Source organism: Coenobita brevimanus, chromosome 23 (assembly GCF_032717465.1).
Source record: "Coenobita brevimanus isolate Jiangsu-jjx chromosome 23, ASM3271746v2, whole genome shotgun sequence".
NCBI lineage: Eukaryota > Metazoa > Arthropoda > Malacostraca > Decapoda > Coenobitidae > Coenobita > Coenobita brevimanus.
The window spans coordinates 48737970-48760854 of record NC_136976.1 but is presented as its reverse complement, the minus strand read 5'-3'; the positions used below and the strand labels follow the sequence as shown (position 1 = coordinate 48760854).

The 22885-nt window shown below is 44.4% G+C and overlaps 1 protein-coding gene across 1 annotated transcript in view; it reads right to left on the bottom strand.

The window, feature by feature from the left end:
- Positions 1–22885, bottom strand: part of Ssb-c31a (single stranded-binding protein c31A) — a 123515-nt gene that overhangs the window by 60156 nt on the left and 40474 nt on the right. The window contains exon 3 of the mRNA XM_080267137.1: positions 9422–9560. Coding sequence (XP_080123263.1) covers positions 9422–9559 — 138 coding nt within the window. The 5' untranslated portion in view covers position 9560. The remainder of the gene's footprint in view (positions 1–9421; positions 9561–22885) is intronic.

Here is a 22885-nt window from a genome sequence, read left to right as displayed (position 1 = left end):
ATGCAAGAGTTTTAGGTGGAGGTCTGAGTCTGGTGAATGTTGATGATGGAGAGTGGAATCTCCAGCAGATGCTGTTTGCAGATGATACTGCACTGGTGGCTGATTCGGAGGAGAGATTGAGACAGTTGGTAGAGGAGTTTGGAAGGGTGTGTGAAAGGAGGAAATTGAAAGTAAATGAGAATAAGAGTAAAGTGATGAAGTGTACGAGGTTTGTAGATGGTAGGGGGATGAATATAGTTTTGAATGGCGAGTTGCTTGAGGAGGTAGAGTGTTTTAAATATCTCGGGTCACATGTTGCTGTGGATGGAAGAATAGATGCAGAAGTGAAGTTTAGAATGAATGAAGTAGGAAAGGTGCTGGGAGGAATGAAAAAGGTGTTTAGATGTCGTTTGCTTAGAATGGATGTAAAGAGAAGGCTGTATGAGGGTGTTGTGGTACCGACTGCGTTATATGGGGCTGAAACATGGAATATGGGTGTAGCAGAGAGGAAAAGTTTGAATGTAATGGAAATGAGGTGTCTGAGGAGTATGTGTGGAGTGACACGTATGGATCGAGTGCGAAATGATGAAGTGCGAAGGAGAACTGGAGTTGTTCGGGAGATGGCTGGTAGAGTTGAGCAGAGGGTGTTGCGATGGTTTGGGCATATGGAGAGAATGGACAATGAGCGATTGGTGAAAAAGATAACTAGATCTGATGTGAGAGGTGTAAGGCTGAGAGGAAGACCACGAATAGGTTGGATGGACAAAGTGAAGAGAGCGCTGGATCCGAGAGGGATGTCTGTTGAGCAAGGAAGAGTGGCTATGCGTGACAGAAATAAATGGAGAGAAATTGTAAATGAATAAGTGATGACGCAGCCCTGAGGGGATATTCTCCCGCATTTGGTCTGATCAGCTAGTCAGGTCAGGTGCGGGTAAGGGGATGGGTCTGTTATGATGTGGCAGGGGTAAACCAGCTCTGCTGTCGGGCCCTGCTGCGGATGTCACTGGTTGCATTGCGCAGTTGACCCTTGTGCGGTGTGGATCTGTCCGTTCTCCCCTTTGGGGCTAAGATACAAATGAATGTGTTTGAATGGATGCGTAAATGGGGAGTGTGTCGTCCTGTCTCGGCTACCTCTCTTTCCTTGGGGGAAGCAACATAGGTATACAGATAGATAGACAGACACCTGCAACGCACCAACAGTGCAGCCCCAGGTTTCGCGCCTAACTGTTTCTGTGAAAGGCACCACGAACCATGAAACCGCTAAACTTGGGGTGCTGATCCAATGGGAAATAGGCTAAATGGTTCTAGGTCCCATGGCAACTCCCCCCTAAAACACCTATGTAAAATTTAGCAACCACACCTGAAAAGAAACTAGTATCGATACAAAGTACATAATAGGCAAGGAAACTCACTTGGAAAGCTGAAGTAAGGTGCTTAATGGATTTATTTTTTTTAATGCATGGAAGAAGGAACCAACGGCCAGGAGTCAGCAAACCGTTCCTTCAAGAGAGAGAGAGAGAAATTCAAGATCTGTTCATTTCGAGATGCCTGGACACACAGCATTTGAAAGACTGGAGATCATAAGAAGTAGGAAATTCAGACAGAGGGAGACAGTTCCAGAGATGACCTGATGCATAAATGAAGGACTGGGAGTAACTGCTGACACTTGCATTAGACAGCTGGACAGAAAAGGGATGAGAGTTTGCTACTAGACAGGTGCTACGTGCCTGTCTAGTGGTGGAGGGGTACAAGCAGATAGTTCAGAGGAGCAGTGACCACTGAGGCAGCTACTGAAAATGCAATAAAGATGCAACAGTGCAATAAGGAGACAGAGGTTGAAGTGAGCCTGCAAGAAGAGAGTTAATAAGACAAAAAGACTTTGATATCACCTTGCTGAAAAGAGTTGTGTGTGGGGAGCCTCCCCACACCTGAGAGTTGTACTCTACACAGGGGTGAATACAATCCATGATAAAGTCAACAACTGTGCAGAGGTAAAGAATGTATAAGTTGGCTTAGCACACCTAATCTCTTTGATGCAGATTTTACAAGAGAGGTAATGTGATCTTTGCAAGATAAATCCTGGGAGAATGAAACCCCAACTATGTTGAAAGATGATGTAGGATTGAGCTGAATATTAATTACACATTAATAGAAGTTGTGGAAGCAATGAAGAAAGTTAAATCAGGGAAAGCCCCAGGAATTGATGGAGTGTGTGGTGAAATGCTGAAGCATGGGGGAGAGATAGTAGTAGAATGGATGTGGAAGATGTGCAGATTGGCCTGGGAGGAAGGTAGAGTCCCGGAGGATTGGAAGTCAGGTATAATTATTCCCCTGTACAAAGGAAAAGGGGAAAAAGAAGTGTGTGGTAATCATAGGGGCATTTGTCTTCTTAGTATAATAGGAAAAGTGTATGGTAGGATACTTATTGACAGAGTTAGAGAAAGAACAGAGAAATTAGTTGGAGAAGAACAGGGAGGCTTTAGGAAGGGAAGAGGCTGTGTAGATCAGATATTCATTCTCAGATCTTTAGTGGAAAAGCTTCTAGAGATGGGAAAGAAGTTGTATGCGGCGTTCATGGATTTGGAGAAAGCATATGACAGGGTGGATAGACTAGGATTGTGGAAAGTGTTAAGAATATATGGAATAGATGGGAAGGTGTTGAATGCTGTGAAGAGTATGTATGATGGTGCGAAGGCTGCAGTGCGTGTGGATGGTGAACAAAGTGAATTTTTCTCTTTGAAAGTTGGGTTGAAACAGGGATGTGTCATGTCTCCATGGTTGTTCAATCTGTACATGGATGGGGTAATAAAAGAGGTACAAGGTAGGGTAGTGGATGTTGGAGTGGCCCTGGTGAGAGAGGATAGTGTTTGGAAACTCCCTGTACTGTTGTTTGCAGATGATACCGTGTTGTTGAGTGAAGACAAAGGGGAGCTGCAAGGTTTGGTGGAGGAGTTTGAGAGAGTGTGTAAGAAACGGAATCTAAAGGTGAATGTAGGGAAGAGTAAAGTGATGGTGTTTGAGAGAGGTGAAGTCAGTGAATGTACAGCGAGGTTGGATGGTGAGGAATTGGAAAATGTGAGTATGTTTAAGTACTTCGGTAGTGTGATGAGTAAGGATGGAGGTTTGGAGGGTGAAGTGCTTGAAAGGGTACAGCAGGGAAGAAAGGTTGCTGGTTCTTTGAAAGCAGTGATAAGAAACAGGGAAGTGAGCATGGAAGTGAAAAAGTTACTACATGACAGTATTGTGATACCAACTCTAACGTACGGAAGTGAAGCTTGGACGTTGTTGGAAGGACACAAGTCAAGAGTGAGAGCCGTGGAAATGAGTTATTTAAGAGGAGCCTGTGGAGTCACATGGAGAGACAGGCTGACGAATGAGGATATAAAGGAGCGTTGTGGTGTTGATGTGGATGTGATAGGAAGCGTTATGAGGAACACACTGAGGTGGTTTGGCCATGTGGAGAGGATGGAGGGTCAAAGACTGACGAAGAGAGTGTATGTGAGTGAGGTGGAGGGGGAAAGAGGGAGGGGGAGGCCGAGGATGAGGTGGAGAGATGGGGTGGAGAGGTATATGAGAGAGGGGAGTGTGAGTTGGGAGCAGGGGAGTGAAATGGCGGGGGACAGGGCGACTTGGAGGCGATTTGTTTGTGGCCACCCCAAATGGGATTGAGGCGTCTGGCAATAGATAGATAGACATTAATGGGTACTCCTGTGGAAGATTTTGAGGCACTGATAGGTGTAAGAACTGAGTTTTTGACGCATTAAAAACAAGATTACTTTTACCCCAGTCAGAGGTGTAAGCCAAGTCAGACATTAGGTGTGCCACTGCCTCATCCCTTGTTTGTTGAAGTAACTGCTGAGATAGATGTTGCGGGAACCGAATGGAAAGGTGAAGGGTGGAATCATCAGCATATGAGTGGTTAGGGTTAGATGTACAGCTTAGAAAGTCATTGATGAATAAAAGGAAGAGAGTTGGTGATAAGACAGAGCCCTGAGGAACACTACTATTGATAGACCTAGAAGAATGGTGGCTGTCTACAACAGCAGCTACAGAACGACCAGAGAGGAAGCCAGAGATGAAGGCGCAGACAAAAGGACTGAAATCATAAAAAAAGCAGTTTGGAAACTGAAGATTTATGACAGACTCGATCCAAAGCCTTTGAGATGTCAAGCACAATGGCAAAGCTCTTGCCAAAGTCCCGAAAGGAGGATGACCAAGAGTCTGAAAGGTAGGTGAGATTGCCATTGCAGCGTCCCTGACAGAACCTATACTGACGATCAGAAAGAAGGGTGTGATAGGAAAGATGCTTTAAAATTGTTTTTTTTTTAAGAAACAACTCAAAAAACTTTGAGACACATGATGTTAAAGTAATTGGGCAATGGTTAGAGGGTTGGGAATGGTCACCCTCCTTTGGGACAGGCTGAATGAGAGCAAACTTCCAGCAAGAAGGAAAGGTACAAGTTGACAGACAAAGGCAAAAGAGTTTACCTAAGCAGGATGTAAGCACAAAAGCACAGTTCTTGAGAACAAGAGGAGTGACCCCATCAGGCCCATATGCCTTGGTAGTACTGAGGCCAGTGATGGCAGAGAATACATCAGCTGAAGAAATTTTAATGTCAGCCACGAGAAAATCAGAAGGAAGTAGTGACGGAGGAACATCTCCGGAATCATCTATGGTGGAATTGGAGGAGAAACTCCGAGCCACGAGTTCTGCTTGATCAGAAGAAATAGCTACTGAACCATCAGAGTAAACAGAGGAGAGAAGGATGATGAGGTAAAGTTGTTAGAGAGGTTTTTGGTAAAGTGCCAGAAGGAGCGGGAAGAATTCGAGTTGGAAAATTCAGAACAATTAGTACCAATGAAATTACTTTCAGCAGAGCAAAGAACAGACTCAGCACGATTCCGGGCAGAAACACAAAAAAGATGACATTCAGAGGTGGGTGGCTCCAGTGCCTTTTGTAAGCCTTCTCCTTGTTGTGGAGAATGTCAGAACAAGTATGATTAAACCAAGGTTTCTTTACATTAGTCAAAGGATATGAGAAAGGAATATATGCTTCCATGCCCGAGAGAATAACCTCCATAATGCGCATGGCACACTCAGAGGGCTCTCAGCCAAGGAAGCAATAACCATTCCACGGAAAATCAAAGAAGTACTGCCTGAGGGCCTCCCAATCAGCAGCTTCAAAGTGCCATATCTAACATTTCTTTGGAGGGTCCACAGGCTGTACTGGAGCAATAGGACAGGTTAAGGTTAAGGCAATAAGGTAATAAGGATGGGGTGTAATTTCTGAGGCAGGTGGTGAGGCTAACGCATCGTGCTTCTTCCTCGTGCTTCTCACTGTTGACTCAGGAATCTACATTTTACATTCATTCATCATCTAATCCAGTGTTGCCCCACAAAGCACATAGGGGCCCAGGGCTACGCAAGTTGGTCCAGACATTTAAGATGAGGGTGACCAGCCTAACTCATCCCTGAGTGGCATTAACTGAGCAATAAACCCCAACCATCCCTTGGATATAAGCCTACATAGGCTCATGCCAACTGGAGCACCTTTACCCGTCACGTCCCGAGCTATTTCGCACCTCCGACATCCCCCAATCTTGTTTTTTTTTTTTTTTTTTTTCTAAAACCTCCGCTTTTGATGAGAAATATCGAAAATTCATAGGGAAATTGCTCACCTGAGGTTTAAAATACTCGATCCAGGTAGCAGTACCTCCTTACCTTACTGGGTTTTCTAATAAGCTGGCACCAAAGAAAAAGAGTTCTATGGGAGGGTAACTATTTCACACCACTCATAAATGGTACAGTAATCCCGCATTTTTTGCGGATTTTTTGTCTACGGTTTTGCCCTCTCGCGGATTTTCTTAGCATTAATAAGTTCAACAAAAATATCCTTGAATATACAGAAAAAAAAAAAAAAAAAATGAAATTCCCGCAGCTTCCAATTGTAGCGCGGTAAACTCACGCCACCCTCTGTCCCTTTCCCGTGGCCCCTCTGCCAGTGTTACCATATCTAACATAATTTTATTCTTTTAGCATAATTTTGATCAAATTTTCGAGTCTGGAATATTTTTTAGCATATTAGAAGTTTTAGAATCATTCTAGCATAATTTAGAATGGAATGGAATATTTTTAGAATAATTTTATAAAAACTACAAATCAGAGAGGGAGAGAGAGAGAGAGAGAGAGAGAGAGAGAGAGACGAATAAGGTAAGATGATGTTTGAATAGTTGATTACTTTCAGTTTGGGCTTGGTTGGGTTGGATTAGGTTAGGTTAGGTTAGGTTTTAGGTTAGGTTCGGTTTGGTTAGGATAAGTTTGAGCTTTGTACTTTACCCATGAAACCTAGGTTTTTCCGATGGATTTTGGTATGATTCATTCGATTTTCAGCTTCATTTCAGTCGGAAATGACCATTTTCTGTGTTTCCCCCCCTCCCTATAACCCCCGATTCCCCAAAGATCCCTCATTATTTCAGGGGGATGGGGGGGGGTCATATCTCAAAATCTGGATATTTCCGACGGAAATGATGCTCAAAATCGAACGAATCACATCAAAATCCATCAGAAAAACGTAAGTTTCGTGGGAAAAAGCAGTATGGGTAGATACCGATATTTATCCTCTTACTGTATGTAGGTTCATTTTAATATTTTCATAGTAAACAATATATAATTAATATGTTGCACGAATATGTATAGAATTTTATCATTTAGCGTCAAGTTAGCATAATTCATTTTTTACTTGGAACAAATATGCTCAATCTAGCATAATTTTTTCATTGCCCTAGCATAATTTCGTTGTTTGGATATGGCAACACTGCTCTCTGCCCTGCATTCTTCAGTCCACGCCTGACTGCCTTAAGTGGCTGTTGTGGTTGTAACCACACTATGATATGAGCCTCTTGCCTCCCACTTGCTTTCCACATGGCCCCAGGACGTAAGCCAGCCTCACCAAAGGCTAATAATACAATTAGTAAGAACTCCAAAGTGACAAAACGATCAAGTTATGACCTTAGCAGAGAAAATTGTGTTACTGGACAAGCTAAGAAACGACCGTGCGAGTGTTTGCTATCACCAGTTAATGCATCTTTTTATTTTGTACTGTTTTGTTAATAAATGTGTAGATAATTGTGTATTACAGTACGGTGTTTACGTTTTTCCTTCATAATGGAGTATGTGCTTTCAATCTTGTAAGAAGGTATTTCGGGATGAGTATGGAGGTTTCGGGACAATTCGCAGTCACAACAAACACAAAACAATTCGCCTTCATTAATGAAGATAGCTGTGGGTGACGCTAGAATATAATTCAAAGGCGACTACAGCGAGGAAGAAGTTAATTATTGACTAAAGGTGCAACTAATAAATAATATCCAGAACCTACGCTACTGAACATAGACTTTGCTGGATCCCCCTGAAATATAGTTATTAAAGTATTGATTAATTAATAATAAGTATATTGATGAAAGTACTGATTAGTATATTTATAGAATGGCGGGGAATCGTCCAGGGTGCGAATTGTTCTGAAGGGGAATCGTCCATGTTTTGACGGGGAATTGTCTGACGGCGAATTGTCTCGCAATCAGTATGGACATGGACTGTGTGATGGGCAGCATGGTGGACACAAGTGCAAGTTTTCAATTGTTAATAGAGTATTCGCGGAATTGACTTTTCGCGGGGGTTACAAGAACGTAACTACCGCGAAATATGCGGGATTACTGTATTTATTTATTTACTTGGTACGAAGTTATATGTAGTACGAGAGTATATTGGTTTTCAAACAGTAATACAGGTATTATAAGCATTGTTTCACTCACTAACTCATCACCATACCTGACCTTTTTTTGCCACATTACCTGATCATCATTTCTGACTGATTCTTCCTCTAATGCTATGTAAACTTTGTCCTCCACATTGTCATCGATTGGGGAATCACTCTGGCCCTGAATGTCTTTATTGGCCAGATCACTGGTAACAGGTGAATTGCTGAGACAATGGCATTGGGGGGGGGGGGTTATGTGGTGTAAGGCATTGTCCCTGCTTGGCATCTTGTAGAGGAATAGAGAAAGGTGTCCCGTGTATACGTACGAAAAATCACACGCGAAAATTGAAAATTGTGCAAATTATGAACCTTGCAATTGCGCGACGTACCAGTATGTCGACAGGACTGGCAAATGCAAAATGTTGCAACGTACCCATACGTCGACGGGACACCTCGGGTTAATTACCCACCAAATCTCCAGGCGTCATAATTTGGTGATATGGTTACCACTCAGTGCAGTTAACGGTTTCCTGGTGTACAGGAAACCATGTGGTTTGTCACTCAGTGTAGAGTCACCCATAAGCAGAAGGAAGAGGAAAGAATGAAAGAAAGACAGAAGAGGAAGGATAGAAAGAAGGATGAGAGGAAAAGGCAGGCACACGAGAGCAGCACTACATCGAGCAAGTGGATGTTAAGTGTCCCCATCAACCACTAAATATAAGAATTCTTAGCCCTTCTGCACCCAATTAATTGGATAACTGGGTGCAGAAAGTGAGAAGTGTTAATATTGGGGGCGGGGTTGTGAGGGGTAGACCGAGAAAGACATGGGACGAGGTCATTAAGTGTGACCTCAGGGTTAAGACTCTGAACAGGGAGGCTGCAATAGATTGTGCAGCATGGAGAGCCGCCATTAGGTGACCAAGGCTGATGCACGCAAGCATGCTGGGGCCTTCAAAAACAAAAACAAAAACAAAACTGCTCCACCTGCATCACAATTTTACGTGTCAAATTACTGTCATACTCACACATCTTAACACCAACACAGCAGTCACATTTCACTTTCCCCTTACCTTTCTGACTTGGCAGTTCTGACCTCTTACAATCTCTTCCCTCACCCCCAGGACTGCCTCCCAAACCTCCAGAGCAGCAGGACGCCATAGCCCAAGAGTAAAACCAGGAAAACAAGTAGCAATGCACAGAGAGAGAGAGAAATAGAGAGAGAGAAAGGCACAGGAGCAGGTTTAGACAAGGCACACGAAGCACAGCGAGTCTGTGGCAATGGCGGCAAACAAGTGACATCGCTTTCCTTGCACGCGTTTTGTTTACGTTTTCTCGCTGCGAAGAGGGGTTTTTGGCACTAAACCAAGAGTTTGGGAACATTTGCAGGTGACTCCTAACCACGAAACCGCAAACAAAAATGTCACTAAACTTGGGACTTTACAACTACACTACACTTAATGGGTAAATTGGAAACACACAACCACACACACAAAAATTGTATTATTGTAATTTTATTTACTTTATTAATGTTTGGGGGGTGTTTGGGGGGCTTTTCAGAGGGCCTGTCCACCAATCCGGAATTACCGATAATCCGAAACTCCCAATGTCCCCAGCATTCCAGATTAAAAGACTTTGACTATATGTATACAGTATAACGATGAACTAAGTACTGCAAGAATACTTACATCTTCAGGGCCTGAGTCTGAGTCAGAAGAGTCTGAATCATGCTTTGATCTCTTTTCAGCCATTTTCTCCTCTGTGGGCTCCTCAACCTGTGCTTTCTTCTGTTTGCCTTTTCTAGCCGTAGCTTTATCTCTTGCCATACTAGAAAGTAAAAGGAGATTAAGTTATAAATTATAACATTAAACCATAATTATCATCCATACCTCTATTCCAACTCATAAACAGCAGCAGACTAGGAAAAAAAAGGGAGGGAGGGGTCCATGTTTGTTTTCCTGCCTAGCTGATTGACACTGGGTGTGATAAAGTATCGTATATCAATTTTCAGGTCGATAAATGCCATAGTTTAGCTGCTACAGTGTTTTAGTTTGGTAATTTCAGACAACTGAAAAAATATGCACATACAGTGATCCTCAATTATTCGACGTAACAGAGCCATTGATAAGTCTAGATAAGGACGAAATCTGGATACGGTGCAATACCCTACCAACCTATACCCTACCTATATGTACAGTATCCCTCTTAATTGTAGCAGTGTCCTTTGGTGTTTCAGTTACTTGAACATCAAAGCACACATGGGAACATCCAGTATAATGCACGACACTAAGAAAACAAAGCATATACAACAGAAATCCACAAATACCCAACCTATACATACCATACCTCTCCTAATTGCGGCAGTGTTCTTTGGTCTTTCAGTTATTTAGACATCAAAGCACACACAGGAATATCCAATTAAATGCTAGACACTAAGAAAACAATGCATAAACAAAAAATACACAAATAAATAAATGATGAGGATGAAGGTTACAAAAAGAATTTTAATAAAGTACGGTACTGCATTCCCCGCTGTGAACAGTGGAAGAGCGTCGTAACCTGCTAGCCTCTAGTTAGTGTACAGTATGGTAATCCTGTGTGGTACAGTGGCAAACGTAATCACTAGTGGTGGCCATATCGATACCAAAATATCAATACTTCCAATACTAACTGATACTAATGGCTAGGTATTGATTACTATGAGTACCAAAACAGACTTTCCAATTAAGTGAAAACATATTTGACACAGAAAAAGAATGATAAAGGCTAAGGAAAAATAGGCAGCACTCACTTGATGTAATGATGCCTACTTCTTCCTTAGCCTTTATATTTCTTTTTCTGTGTCTGTCTTCTTCTCTTCCTATTTCTCCCATCTTTCCTGTCACTTCTTATTGTTTTTCTTTCCTTTACAGGTGGCTTTACATTGAGTGACAAGCCAAATGGTTTCCTGTAAGCCAAGAAACCACTTACAATGCCGGGTGGTAGCCATATAACCAAACCATACGTGCTCCCTATGTGTCAAGAAGTGGGTTGGTGGAGGGTTAGTGCCCCTCCCCGTAAAACAAATAACTAAAAGTAAAATGGCCACCCCTTACGGGATTATGGCGTCTGGCAAGATAGATAGATAGATATTTTCAAGAATACTATTTCACTGGGAGGTGATGATTTTATGATTTATTAGCACACTGAATGGTAGTTTGTGAGCTCACGTTCCCCTAAAATATAATTACAGTAGTCCCTCAATTATCCGATGTAATAAAGCCAAAGGCATGTCCAGGTGGTGGCAATGTCTGGATAATGAACAATATCCCCTCTTCTTTACCCACACCCTACCTATACCCAACCTCCAATATATAACTAACCTATTTGTACAGTACCTTTGCTTACTACAGTATGGTAGTTCTCCAGTCATTCAGGCAAATTTAGAGACATCAAAACACACATGGGAATATCCAAAGTAATGCTAAACACCAAGAAAACCATTATTACAAAAAACTTATACACTATTATAATGTTATGTGCAGTGTCCCTACTAATTTTGGTAGTATTTTCTGGTTATTCTGCCATATACTGACATCAAAACACACAGGAATATCAAAAAAAAAAAAAAAAAAAAAAAAAAAACCCTACCTATACACTACTGCTATGTGCAGCATCCCTCCTACCTTTGGCAGTCTTTTTCAATCATTCTGCCATATTCTGACAGCAAAATACAGCTTAAAAAAAAAAAAAAAAAAAAAAAAAAAAACCCTACCTGTTCACTACTGTAGGTAAATTACTCCTAATTTTAGCACTGTTTCCAGGTCAATCTGCCATATTTTAACATCAAATCACACATGGAAATATCTTAAATAAATTTTAACACCAAGGGAAAAAAAAAAAAAAAAAAAAAAAACTAAAGTCCCCTGCCAAAAACATTCGATTGGGGTACTTACCACCCAGTGCACTGCAGACGGGCCTCATAACCTGCACACCTCCAGGAGGTGTACAGTTGTCCCATGTGGTCTAGTGGCTAACCTTCGCAACTAGCAAAGGTTGAAGAGCTCCTCCTCCTCCTGTGACTGCTGGAGCTGGGTGACGAGTGGTGACGTGTGGCACAGTGATGGTGGTCTACTCACCTCAGGAGACTCCAATGACAGCGGCAAACTTACATCCAGTGGAGACTCAACAGCTGTCGATGCGCTCGGCTGCGGGTCCATTGGTGAAGGCAGGATAAGAGGTAGTTGTGGTGAAAATGGACTGGCACTCATGGGGGTGACAGGGTTGGAGAAGGAGTCGATCCTAGTTTGACAACAGGACCAACAATTCTGTTGGAGGATGACAGTGTCCCACACTGCCCACAGCTCCATCGCCAGGCTTAGCAGCACCAACTCCCTGTCACAGCGCAGGTGCTCAGCGTGCTCCAACACCCCCTCCAGATTGACAGAATGGACCCTTAGACAAGGGAGTGAAGGGGTTGTAGGCGGCAGCGAGTCAGGGTTCTCATCCTTGTCCTCGTCCTCATCAGTCTCGTTGTCCTTTTTCGTGCCCGCAGAGGCAGCAACAGTGATCTCCTCATCTGACATGGTCTAATAACCAGGACTGTTGCTGTCACTGTCCGGCCAATCCCTCACGTCATCAATGTCCACCTGCTCTCCTGCTGTTTGAAGATAAGGGTGAAAATCATCTACGTCAAACCCCTCAAAGCTGTACTCAGCCTTGATTCCCTGGCGAAGACAAGCCCACAAGCTTTCGAGGATGTTCACGGAGACTTCCTTTCACATGTTCAACTGGTTGAACACTCCAGACATCAGGTCGTACAGCCGAAGATTCTGCAACATCTGCTCCTCACTGGTGTTTTCAGCCCCATCCTCATCCTCCAACAATGCCATCACGTCGTTCAAGAACCTCCGCTGGCACAGTCTCTTGGCAGCCACAATAACACCCTGGTCCATTGGTTGAATCAGAGCAGTTGTATTAGGTGACAAAAACATGCACCTAATCTGCCCATCAAAAGCTGCCAAATCTTTCTCAGAAGTATGTGCGGGTGCACTGTCCAGGAGCAGGAGTGCCTTCATCCCGCTGCGAGCGATATCAAGGACATCCGTTTGATAACAAATAACCTCCTTGACGAAGTGTCTGTGGAACCAGTCTCTGAAGATCTTGGGCAGTAAACCAGGCCTTCACAGGATGGTACCACGCAACAGGCAGGCTATCCATCAACTCACGGGGACAACGTGATTGTTTTGCACGCCCAACAACAATGGGTTTGAGGCAGTGCATCCTGTTAGCACTGGCACAGCACAAAACAGAGAGACATTGTTTGGATAACTTCCGACCAGGCACAGTCTTCTCTCATTCCTCAGCCAGGGTGTTCGTGGGCAATGAACAGTATAATAGACCAGTTTCGTTAGCATTATGCTCTTGACCAAGGGCAAGGCCCTTGACCTTATTCAGGTCCTGCACTTTCTGGTGAAATGGGTCTACTTCCTCCACTGCCATGTCTATGGCCTAGCTATGTGCCTTACAGCTGGTAAGTCCATGGCAAAGCTTGAAGCAAAAGAGCCATCCTTCTGTAGCCTTAACTCACCGCATCTCATTGATGTACATATGTGCCTGAACGTTTTGTCACAGTGACGCCCGTTGACGTTTATAAACGTGCTGCTATTGCAAGGTCCATCATTCGCACATTTTTCAAATTTCGTGCATGATTTTGGTACGTATACGCTGGACACCTTCCTCTACCCGAGGGCTGGCGGGGACAATGCCTTACCCCACGTGACCTCAGCCTCCCCATCCTCCCGCACGCCACTGTTTCGGCAACTCACCTGTTACCAGTGACCTGGACAAATTATGTTGTGCCATGGTATGAAATTCAAGGCCAGAGTGATTCCCCTGTTGATGACAATGTGGAGGACAAAGTTTCTGTGGCATTAGAGGAAGAACCATGCAGAAGTGAAGGGCAGGTAATGTCGCCAAGGAAGGTGCAGTATGTTGATGTGTTTGGTGAGTGAAACAACACTTATATCACCTATATTACTGTGTGAAAACCAATATACTCTTGTACTACATATAAAATTGTATCAAATAAATAAATATCTACCTATTCTGAGTGGTTTGGAATAGTTACCCCTCCATAGATATCGTCTTCTCTGGAGCCGGGGTTCGATAGAACATGGTACCAGGTGAGGGTAGGATCACCTGTACCAGGCATTTCTAAGCACAGGTGAGCACTTTCTCTCTGAATTTTCAATGTCTCTCATAAAAAGTAGAGATTTTGGATTTAAAAAAAAAAAAAAAAAAAAAAAAAAAAAAAAAAAAATTTAAAACCTGCCGGGATTGGGGGAGGTCATCCGTGAAAAATCTGCCAGGATGTAGTGGGTTAAAATCGTGTACTTTGTGCTGGCATGCAATTTTCTCAGCTGCAGCCTCAATCTCGGTCCCACGCACTAGCAAACCGGCAGCACGTTGTTGGCGAAACCATATCAATGTCGACAAGTCGATAATGGCTTGCCGGGCCTTGGCCATGACCTTCCTGTTGCCCCTATGTGTGCTTTTGCCGAAGTCCTGTTCTTACTGCATAAGCTTATCCTGTGACTTCTTGATATCTAACAATGTTGAACAGGCTAGATCATATTCCCACAGCATGCGTCCCGTAGTCCAGTCCGCATCAACCTTGCTCAATGTCTCATGCTTCTTCTCCAGGGTCAAAACCTTCCTCTTCCGCTTCTCAGGTGGTGGTGGGGCCATTATCAAACACATGAGAATGCAGCAGAGGAGGGCCACAATCTGAAGAAGGTAGGGAACCACCACAAAAGCAACAGCACTCAAAGCCATACTTGCAAGCGTTACTGCTCCTGGGCAAGACAGAGGCGGGAACTGAGGTGCAGGCTTGTAGGCCAGCAAGCAGTACAGCGCTGCCATATCGCACCCTGTGCTTGCATCCGACCACAGAGGAAGCAATACGCCGCAAACTGACATCTGCATTTAAGGTTCACTTCCGTTTGCCCAGACAAGGGTTATCATGTGTCCTCCTTCCTCCGAGATTAGTGTGGAAACTCCCCACCATGCGCGCCTGTCCGCCTCCCTACTGAATGATCCGAGTTGCCTGGTAGGCCAGATTAGTCATACACTGCCTAAGGCGGTGATGTGCTGGTCATCCACTGTTGTCGTCACTTCCACCACTCGGTGTAGAGGTGGACGTGCACTTTCACTGTACATTTACTTGTGGTTTACGGTCTGTGTTAATGCCCAGTGGCCATGCAGAAACGCAACTCCCGGTGACCGGGCAACTTTAGATGTCCGGTAGAGAGGCGGACAGCCGCTGTCACCATCCTCGAGGCTTGCGGTCTGTATCACAGGCTCGGTGGCAGTTCAGAAAGACTCAGCCCAGTGACCGTGTGACTTTGGACACTCATTGGCGATGAGCAGAGACGTTTTGACACCGCTCATGGGTTACAGTCGTATTCCTTGGGCGCTGGAGGTTCGTTGGGAGTGATCAGACCAGTGCGTGAATTTGACCTTTCAGTACAGGGGCGGACGGACATTTTAGCTCTGGTTATGAGTTACAGCCTACTTGCCGTTCACAGCTCGAGCCCAGCGGCCATGATACCAACTGTCTGAACACGTCATCTGGCTGGCCAAAGCTCTCGGGGACTTTCATGTCCAGATAAGAGCAAGTAAATTCGGATACTGGTTTAACAGAGCCAAGGTCCAGCGCCCAGATAATGAACACATCCGGATAAATGAGGGACTACTGTATTTTACCCTGGACTGAGCCAGTTGAGAGCAATTTTATTATATTTTTAAGTAGTTCATCGGACTGAAAGGTATTAACCCCTTCTGTACCGACCCCTCCCCCCAATGTAAACACTACGTTTACCCCCCATACCGACCTGATAGCTCCTCCTCCCGTAGTGTGAGGTGTAGTGTATATTTTTTGCCACGTCAAAACTATTCACGCTTTGTGATTTGTTTGTATACTGATGATCACATAAACCCAGCATGATGTTGGTAATAAAAAAAAGATTATAAAATAAATCATTACGGTATATAAGTTTACATATCTTATGCTGAAGTACAGTACTGTTACCCAGGTAACTACTGTACAAACTGGTTTGAAAAAAAATGTTCTGCACAGATGGATGGCGTATTTATTTACCTTGTAAGCTGAACTAAGTGAATTTTTCTCTTTGAAAGTTGGTTTGAAACAGGGATGTGTCATGTCTCCATGGTTGTTCAATCTGTACATGGATGGGGTAATAAAAGAGGTACAAGGTAGGGTAGTGGATGCTGGGGTGGCCCTGGTGAGAGAGGATAGTGTTTGGAAACTCCCTGTACTGTTGTTTGCAGATGATACTGTGTTGTTGACTGAAGACGAAGGGGAGCTGCAAGGCTTGGTGGAGGAGTTTGAGAGTGTGTGTAAGAAACGGAATCTAAAGGTGAATGTAGGGAAGAGTAAAGTGATGGTCTTTGAGAGAGGTGAAGTTAGTGAATGTACAGCGAGGTTGGATGGTGAGGAATTGGAAAATGTGAGTACGTTTAAGTATTTGGGTAGTGTGACGAGTAAGGATGGAGGTTTGGAGGGTGAAGTGCTTGAAAGGGTACAGCAGGGAAGAAAGGTTGTTGGTTCCTTGAAAGCAGTGATAAGAAACAGGGAAAAGAGCATGGAAGTGAAAAAGTTACTACATGACAGTATTGTGATACCAACTCTAACGTACGGAAGTGAAGCTTGGACATTGTTGGAAGGACACAAGTCAAGAGTGAGAGCAGTGGAAATGAGTTATTTAAGAGGAGCCTGTGGAGTCACATGGAGAGACAGGCTGACAAATGAGGATATAAAGGAGCGTTGTGATGTGGACGTGATAGGAAGCGTTATGAGGAACACACTGAGGTGGTTTGGCCATGTGGAGAGGATGGAGGGTGAAAGACTGACGAAGACAGTGTATGTGAGTGAGGTGGAGGGGGAAAGAGGGAGAGGGAGGCCGAGGATGAGATGGAGGGATGGGGTGGAGAGGTATATGAGAGAGGGGGGTGTGAGTTGGGAGCAGGGCAGTGAAATGGCGGGGGACAGGGCGACTTGGAGGCGATTTGTTTGTGGCCACCCCAAACGAGATTGAGGCGTCTGGCAATAGATAGATAGATAGTAAGCTGAACAAGAAGTATGTGGACACACGTGAGGGTGATGGCGACCTTGATCCACTTGTTGCCGAGAGTGCAGCGTCACTAAGCTCGCTACTAATTTCCTCCTCCTCCTCCTCACTCACATCAACCTCGTTATCATTTTCAGGATCACAGTCATCTACTGACACATCAGACACTGCTGCATCATCATCTGATACATCTAAATAAGTATCCTCATGAGGAATAAACTCGTCACTATCAGAATCCACCAGAGACGACATGAGAGAAAAATATCCTGTACACCCCCTCTCATGGTCAAGTGTGTGGGAACTGACTCTCTCAGGCAGGCCAAGGGGTGTAAATTTTGCCGTGTCAGCAGAAAATATAGTGCGATATCTGTAGTAGAAATTATAAATAAAAGAATGATTGGTCTAAAAGAGGTTACATCACAGATGAGTGAGCAAGCCATTGGTGCCACCGCAACTCAGTCATGACGTATGATGTCAGATTTCGTCAGAACTTCGTCATAGTCTTCGTTGTCAAAACACAGAGCTGTTGCTAACCGAGGTCCTCAGAAACAGCCTTACCGGGCTACCCTGAGGCCCATAAGCTGCCATTCATTAGAGGGTGTACCAACGTACCACCGTTGCGGTTCCGGTGTCTCACGGGTGTTTACAGGCGATGTACGGGGGTACATTAAAACACATTTTCGGTAAAGAAGGGGTTAATTATAAAACTATCTAGGTATCGGTATTGGTAATCCATACCACCAATACTGACCAACAAGGTAAACAGTCTTGAATATAAATTTAATCAAATGTATTGCCCACCACTAGTAATTATTTAACAAATGTCAGAAAACTCCTCCTCCTCCAATCACTGGAGTTGGGACAATTAGTGGGGATGTGTGATAACCACCACTGAATACAGCATTGCCATGTCTCTACTGGCAGGCCAGGCATCTCTGATCATTCGGTACGGAGGTGGACGGCCATACCTGCTCTGCTGGTGGGTTATGTTCTTTTACCAGTGCGTGGCTCAGATCGAGAGGCTGGCCAAGCAACTTTGATCATTCGGTAGGGAGGTGGATGGCCATTTCTGTTCAGCTGGTGGGTCACATTCTTTTACCAGAGCGTGACTTAGCTCGAGGATACCCAGGCGACTCTGATGACTTTGATCATTCAGTAGGCAGGCAGATGGCCATTTCTGCTCAGCTTGTGGGTTACGGTCTGTATTACTTGCACGCGGCTGTTAGCATCCGAGTGATCCGGGCAGCCAGGGGACCTTGACCGTTCAGTGAGGAGGCAGGCAGCCATTTTTGCTCAGCTGGTGGGTTAGGGTCTCTATTACCTGTGCATGACCATTAGCATCCGAGTGATCCAGGCAGCTGGGGGACTTTGACCATTTGGTGAGGACGACCGTTTTTGCTCAGCTGGTGGGTTAGGGTCAATTAACCAGCACACAGCCAGAGAGGCTGGCTGGCCACCCAACCAATATTTTGAATTTGCATGCAACCTAACCGATGATGTCAGAAATTTTATGTTCAGATACAAACATAATAGAGCCAAGGCCTAACATTCGGATATGGAGCATGTCCAGATACAGAGCATCCGGACAATAAAGTGATTACCACACAGTGATCTCTTCGTTGTCGTGCATAAGTGGTACCAAACACAGTGTGTGATAATGGGCCTGTGATAACAAAAGCACAGAACTTTGGGGATTTTTCCTAACTGATACCAGACATCCTAAATGAAGGCTCAAATTTTCCCTTTAGGACAAAGTTTGACCCAATAAATACATACATATTGTTATGGTAAATGTCAGGAACACTTTTTTTCTTTTTTTTTTTTTTTTATGTGTCCGACTCTGAGCGCAGGCTTCACAGCCTGTTACCAAGGCCCAGCGGTCCTCCTCCATCCATACACCTCCACATGTCATCACATAGGCATGGTTAAGTTAAAAGAGACCTGATATTGGCTTGAGGTAAGAGGTTCTAAGGCCCACCATCTGGATTAAACTCCTCAATTAGGGCCTCATCTCTGAGTCCCTCAAAGCCATCAGAAACCACAGACACTGCACCATCACTGGCATTAGAAACAAGCTAAGTTGTGCAACAATGATGCTTTTGAGCCAAAAAATGTACTATAACAGGAGTGCCAATTTTTAACTTGCAGTGATAGGAAGCGTTATGAGGAACACACTGAGGTGGTTTGGCCATGTGGAGAGGATGGAGGGCGAAAGACTGACGAAGAGAGTGTATGTGAGTGAGGTGGAGGGGGGAAGAGGGAGGGGGAGGCCGAGGATGAGATGGAGGGATGGGGTGGAGAGGTATATGAGAGAGGGGGGTGTGAGTTGGGAGCAGGCCAGTGAAATGGCGGGGGACAGGGCGACTTGGAGGCGATTTGTTTGTGGCCACCCCAAACGGGATTGAGGCGTCTGGCAATAGATAGATAGATAGATATTGAAAACCACAATAATCACATGATTACTGTATGGTAAACTCTTTCATATACATTACCGCATCATCCAGCATGCATCATTATCCATCACAGCAACTGGAGGCAAATTTTCTGAAATCCAAGGTAAGCCCAAAATTTGAAATCCATGCCATTTGGCAGGAGGTCTGGCACCCAAACACTGCTGAAAGCTGCATCACCAAAACACCACTTTCGATGTTGCCAAATTTGGTATTTTTCTTTCTGATACCTGTATGTCCTCATCTTTAATTTTCTTCTCACACTCAGTATTAATTATATATATCCCTTCTCTTCAATATATTTCATACTCTTATTTCCTTGTGTATCTCATCCCCAAATAGATAATATGTCAGTCTCCCCATTTCCCCAAGGCTACCGCTCCAGACTCCCCCTACACTACTGTAACACCACATGGCACCTGTGCATATGATGGTGTTTGTTTTGTGTTTTGTCATCTCTGTCCTTCTTCACGTTGTGCTGGCCTCCGGCCTTCTAATGGCATATGTTTCAATGGCCTCTCCACCTGCCAAGTGCACCAAGAAAGTCCTATCCCTTCAAAAGAAGCAGGAAATTCAGAACTCTGGATGAGGGATAAAGCATAGTCAGGCAGAAAAGGAAGTGCAGTGCAATGGCATCACCTATGCCAACAGACCACATGGGACCTGAAGCGGTGGAGTCAATGCCGTGGGTCTACTCCCCAGAGGCTGTCAAAGCAGATGATGAGAACAGAATGGGGGCCAAATCACCGCAAACCCCCCTGGCCCCTCACAGGGCCTGAGAACCTGGGAGTGGCTTCAGTTGCCCGGGCAAGTACCACATCTCTCAACAAAACAAACACAACAACACTTTTTTTTCTACACCATGAAATGACTCCCCAGTGGTCATTTCTCAAAGACTTCTTCTAGCTGGTGACATTGAAAGCAAGTCAGAACCCACCAACAAATACATATGTCCAACATGCTCATAACCTATCACATCAAGCTGACAGACAAAGGGTTCAGTTCATTGCTATTCCTGCAAGAACTGGACCCACAACACCTGTACAACACTTGCATCCAGAAAATATTACATAAACACCAGGACCTGCTCCTTATGCTCCTTCCCCCCCCCCACCCACTAACCCCCCCACCAGCCCCATTCCTACTTCCTCAACACCTCCTCAGTCAAATGCTCCGACCATTCCCACACCATCCAATCCCCCAACCCCTCCCATTCCACCCGATCTAATTCATCCTAGCCCTTACCTCCATCACGACCTTCTCCTACCCCTTCCCCTCCACCCACACTCCAACCTCCCCCCCCATGCTGCAGCACCCAAGATACATCGTACATACAACACAAACATTCTTCAAATAAACATAGATGGCATAAACACCAAAAAATAAGAACTCACACAATTCATCTAACAACAAAACATACACAATGCCATCCTACAAGAAACAAAACTACGCAAAACACAAAAAACACCTACATTTCATTATTTCACCACCATTAGACAAGACCAGGCCGACGGCGGTGGCAGTGGACTCATCACCCTGGTACACAAATCCATCAACTTTTCAGATACTAAAGCACACACAAAGTCACTTCTCCTCCCACATGACACCACAACACGAATATCTATCTATCTATTGCCAGACACCTCAATCCCGTTCGGGGTGGACACAAACAAATCGCCTCCACGTCGCCCTGTCCCCTGCCATTTCACTGCCCTGCTCCCAACTCACACCCCCCCTCTCTCATATACCTCTCCACCTCATCCTCAGCCTCCCCCTCCCTCTTCCCCCCTCCACCTCACTCACATACACTCTCTTTGTCAGTCTTTCACCCTCCATCCTCTCCACATGGCCAAACCACCTCAGTGTATTCCTCTTCACACTTCCTATCAAATCCACATCCACACCACAATGCTCCTTTATATCCTCATTTGTCAACCTGTCTCTCCATGTGACTCCACAGGCTCCTCTTAAAGAACTCATTTCCACTGCTCTCACTCTTGACTTGTGCCCTTCCAACAACGTCCAAGCTTCACTTCCGTACATTGGAGTTGGTATCACAATACTGTCATGTAGTAACTTTTTCACTTCCAAGCCCACTTCCCTGTTTCTTATCACTGCTTTCAAGGAACCTGCAACCTTTCTTCCCTGCTGTACCCTTTCAAGCACTTCACCCTCCAAACCTCCATCCTTACTCATCACACTACCCAAGTACTTAAACATACTCACATTTTCCAATTCCTCACCATCCAACCACGCTGTACATTCACTGACTTCACCTCTCTCAATGACCATCACTTTACTCTTCCCTACATTCACCTTTAAATTCCATTTCTTACACACTCTCCCAAACTCATCCACCAAGCCTTGCAGCTCCCCTTCGTCTTCACTCAACAACACAGTATCATCTGCAAACAACAGTACAGGGAGTTTCCAAACACTACCCTCTCTCACCAGGGCCACTCCAACATCCACTACCCTACCTTGTACCTCATTTATTACCCCATCCATGTACAGATTGAACAATCATGGAGACATGACACATCCCTGTTTCAACCCAACCTTCAAAGTGAAAAATTCACTCAGTTCACCATTCACACGCACTGCAGCCTTAGCACCATCATGCATACTCTTCACAGCATTCAACAACTTCCCATCTACTCCATATATTCTTAATACTTTCCACAATCCTTGTCTATCCACCCTGTCATATGCTTTCTCCAAATCCATGAAAGCCGCAGCATAATACACGTGCAAGCCTTGCCGAGTTAGCCTATTTGCCGAGTTGTAGGAATCAACTTTAAGTTCCCCCCAGGACACACACACAAAAAAGAAAAAATGGAAAAAAATGGAAAAAAATGAAAAGTTTTTACAATAAACAGTAAAAGCTGCCTTGCCATGATTCCATGCAGTTGTAGGGGGTATTCCAGGCATGGCGGACGACTTTAGGTAGTTTTTGGAGGTGTTAGGGGGGCTCAAGATCAGTTTTGAGCACATCTTTACTGTACTGTACTTGTCACTGTACATTATGTAAAGCACAATTAACACTATAAAGGCCATTACTGTAATGTATTTATCACTTGTACTATACTGGAGAACTAAACATCAAAACTCTTAAACATTACTGTACAACTTGGCATCTTACTGAGTTGGGGGGATTTTTGCCGACTCTCTTCCTCTCATATGCATATTTTTGGGAATTTTTGATTTTTGGTTTTTTAAATGAATATTTTGGAGCCTTCCCGAGTTGTAGAGGTTTCCGACTTGAAGGATGCCGAATTGTAGAGGTTTTACTGTATCAATAAAATAGACTCCAGCCTGGCTAAAAATTCATATTTAGCTAACAATTCTTGTCATCATTTAGGCATAGGATTTAGGCAAAGGCTTTACATTTGGCTTAGGGCAGACCCATACATGTTTCTTCTTCGCTTAGGCTAGGCCTATGCACACTTTTCTTGGCCTGGGCTTGGTCTATGCACATTTTCCTTGGCATGGGCTAGGCCTTTACGTTTCTTCCCTGCATAACACAAGGCCCTTGTTTGCATGGTCTGGACTAGGTTAATAAATGTTTCTT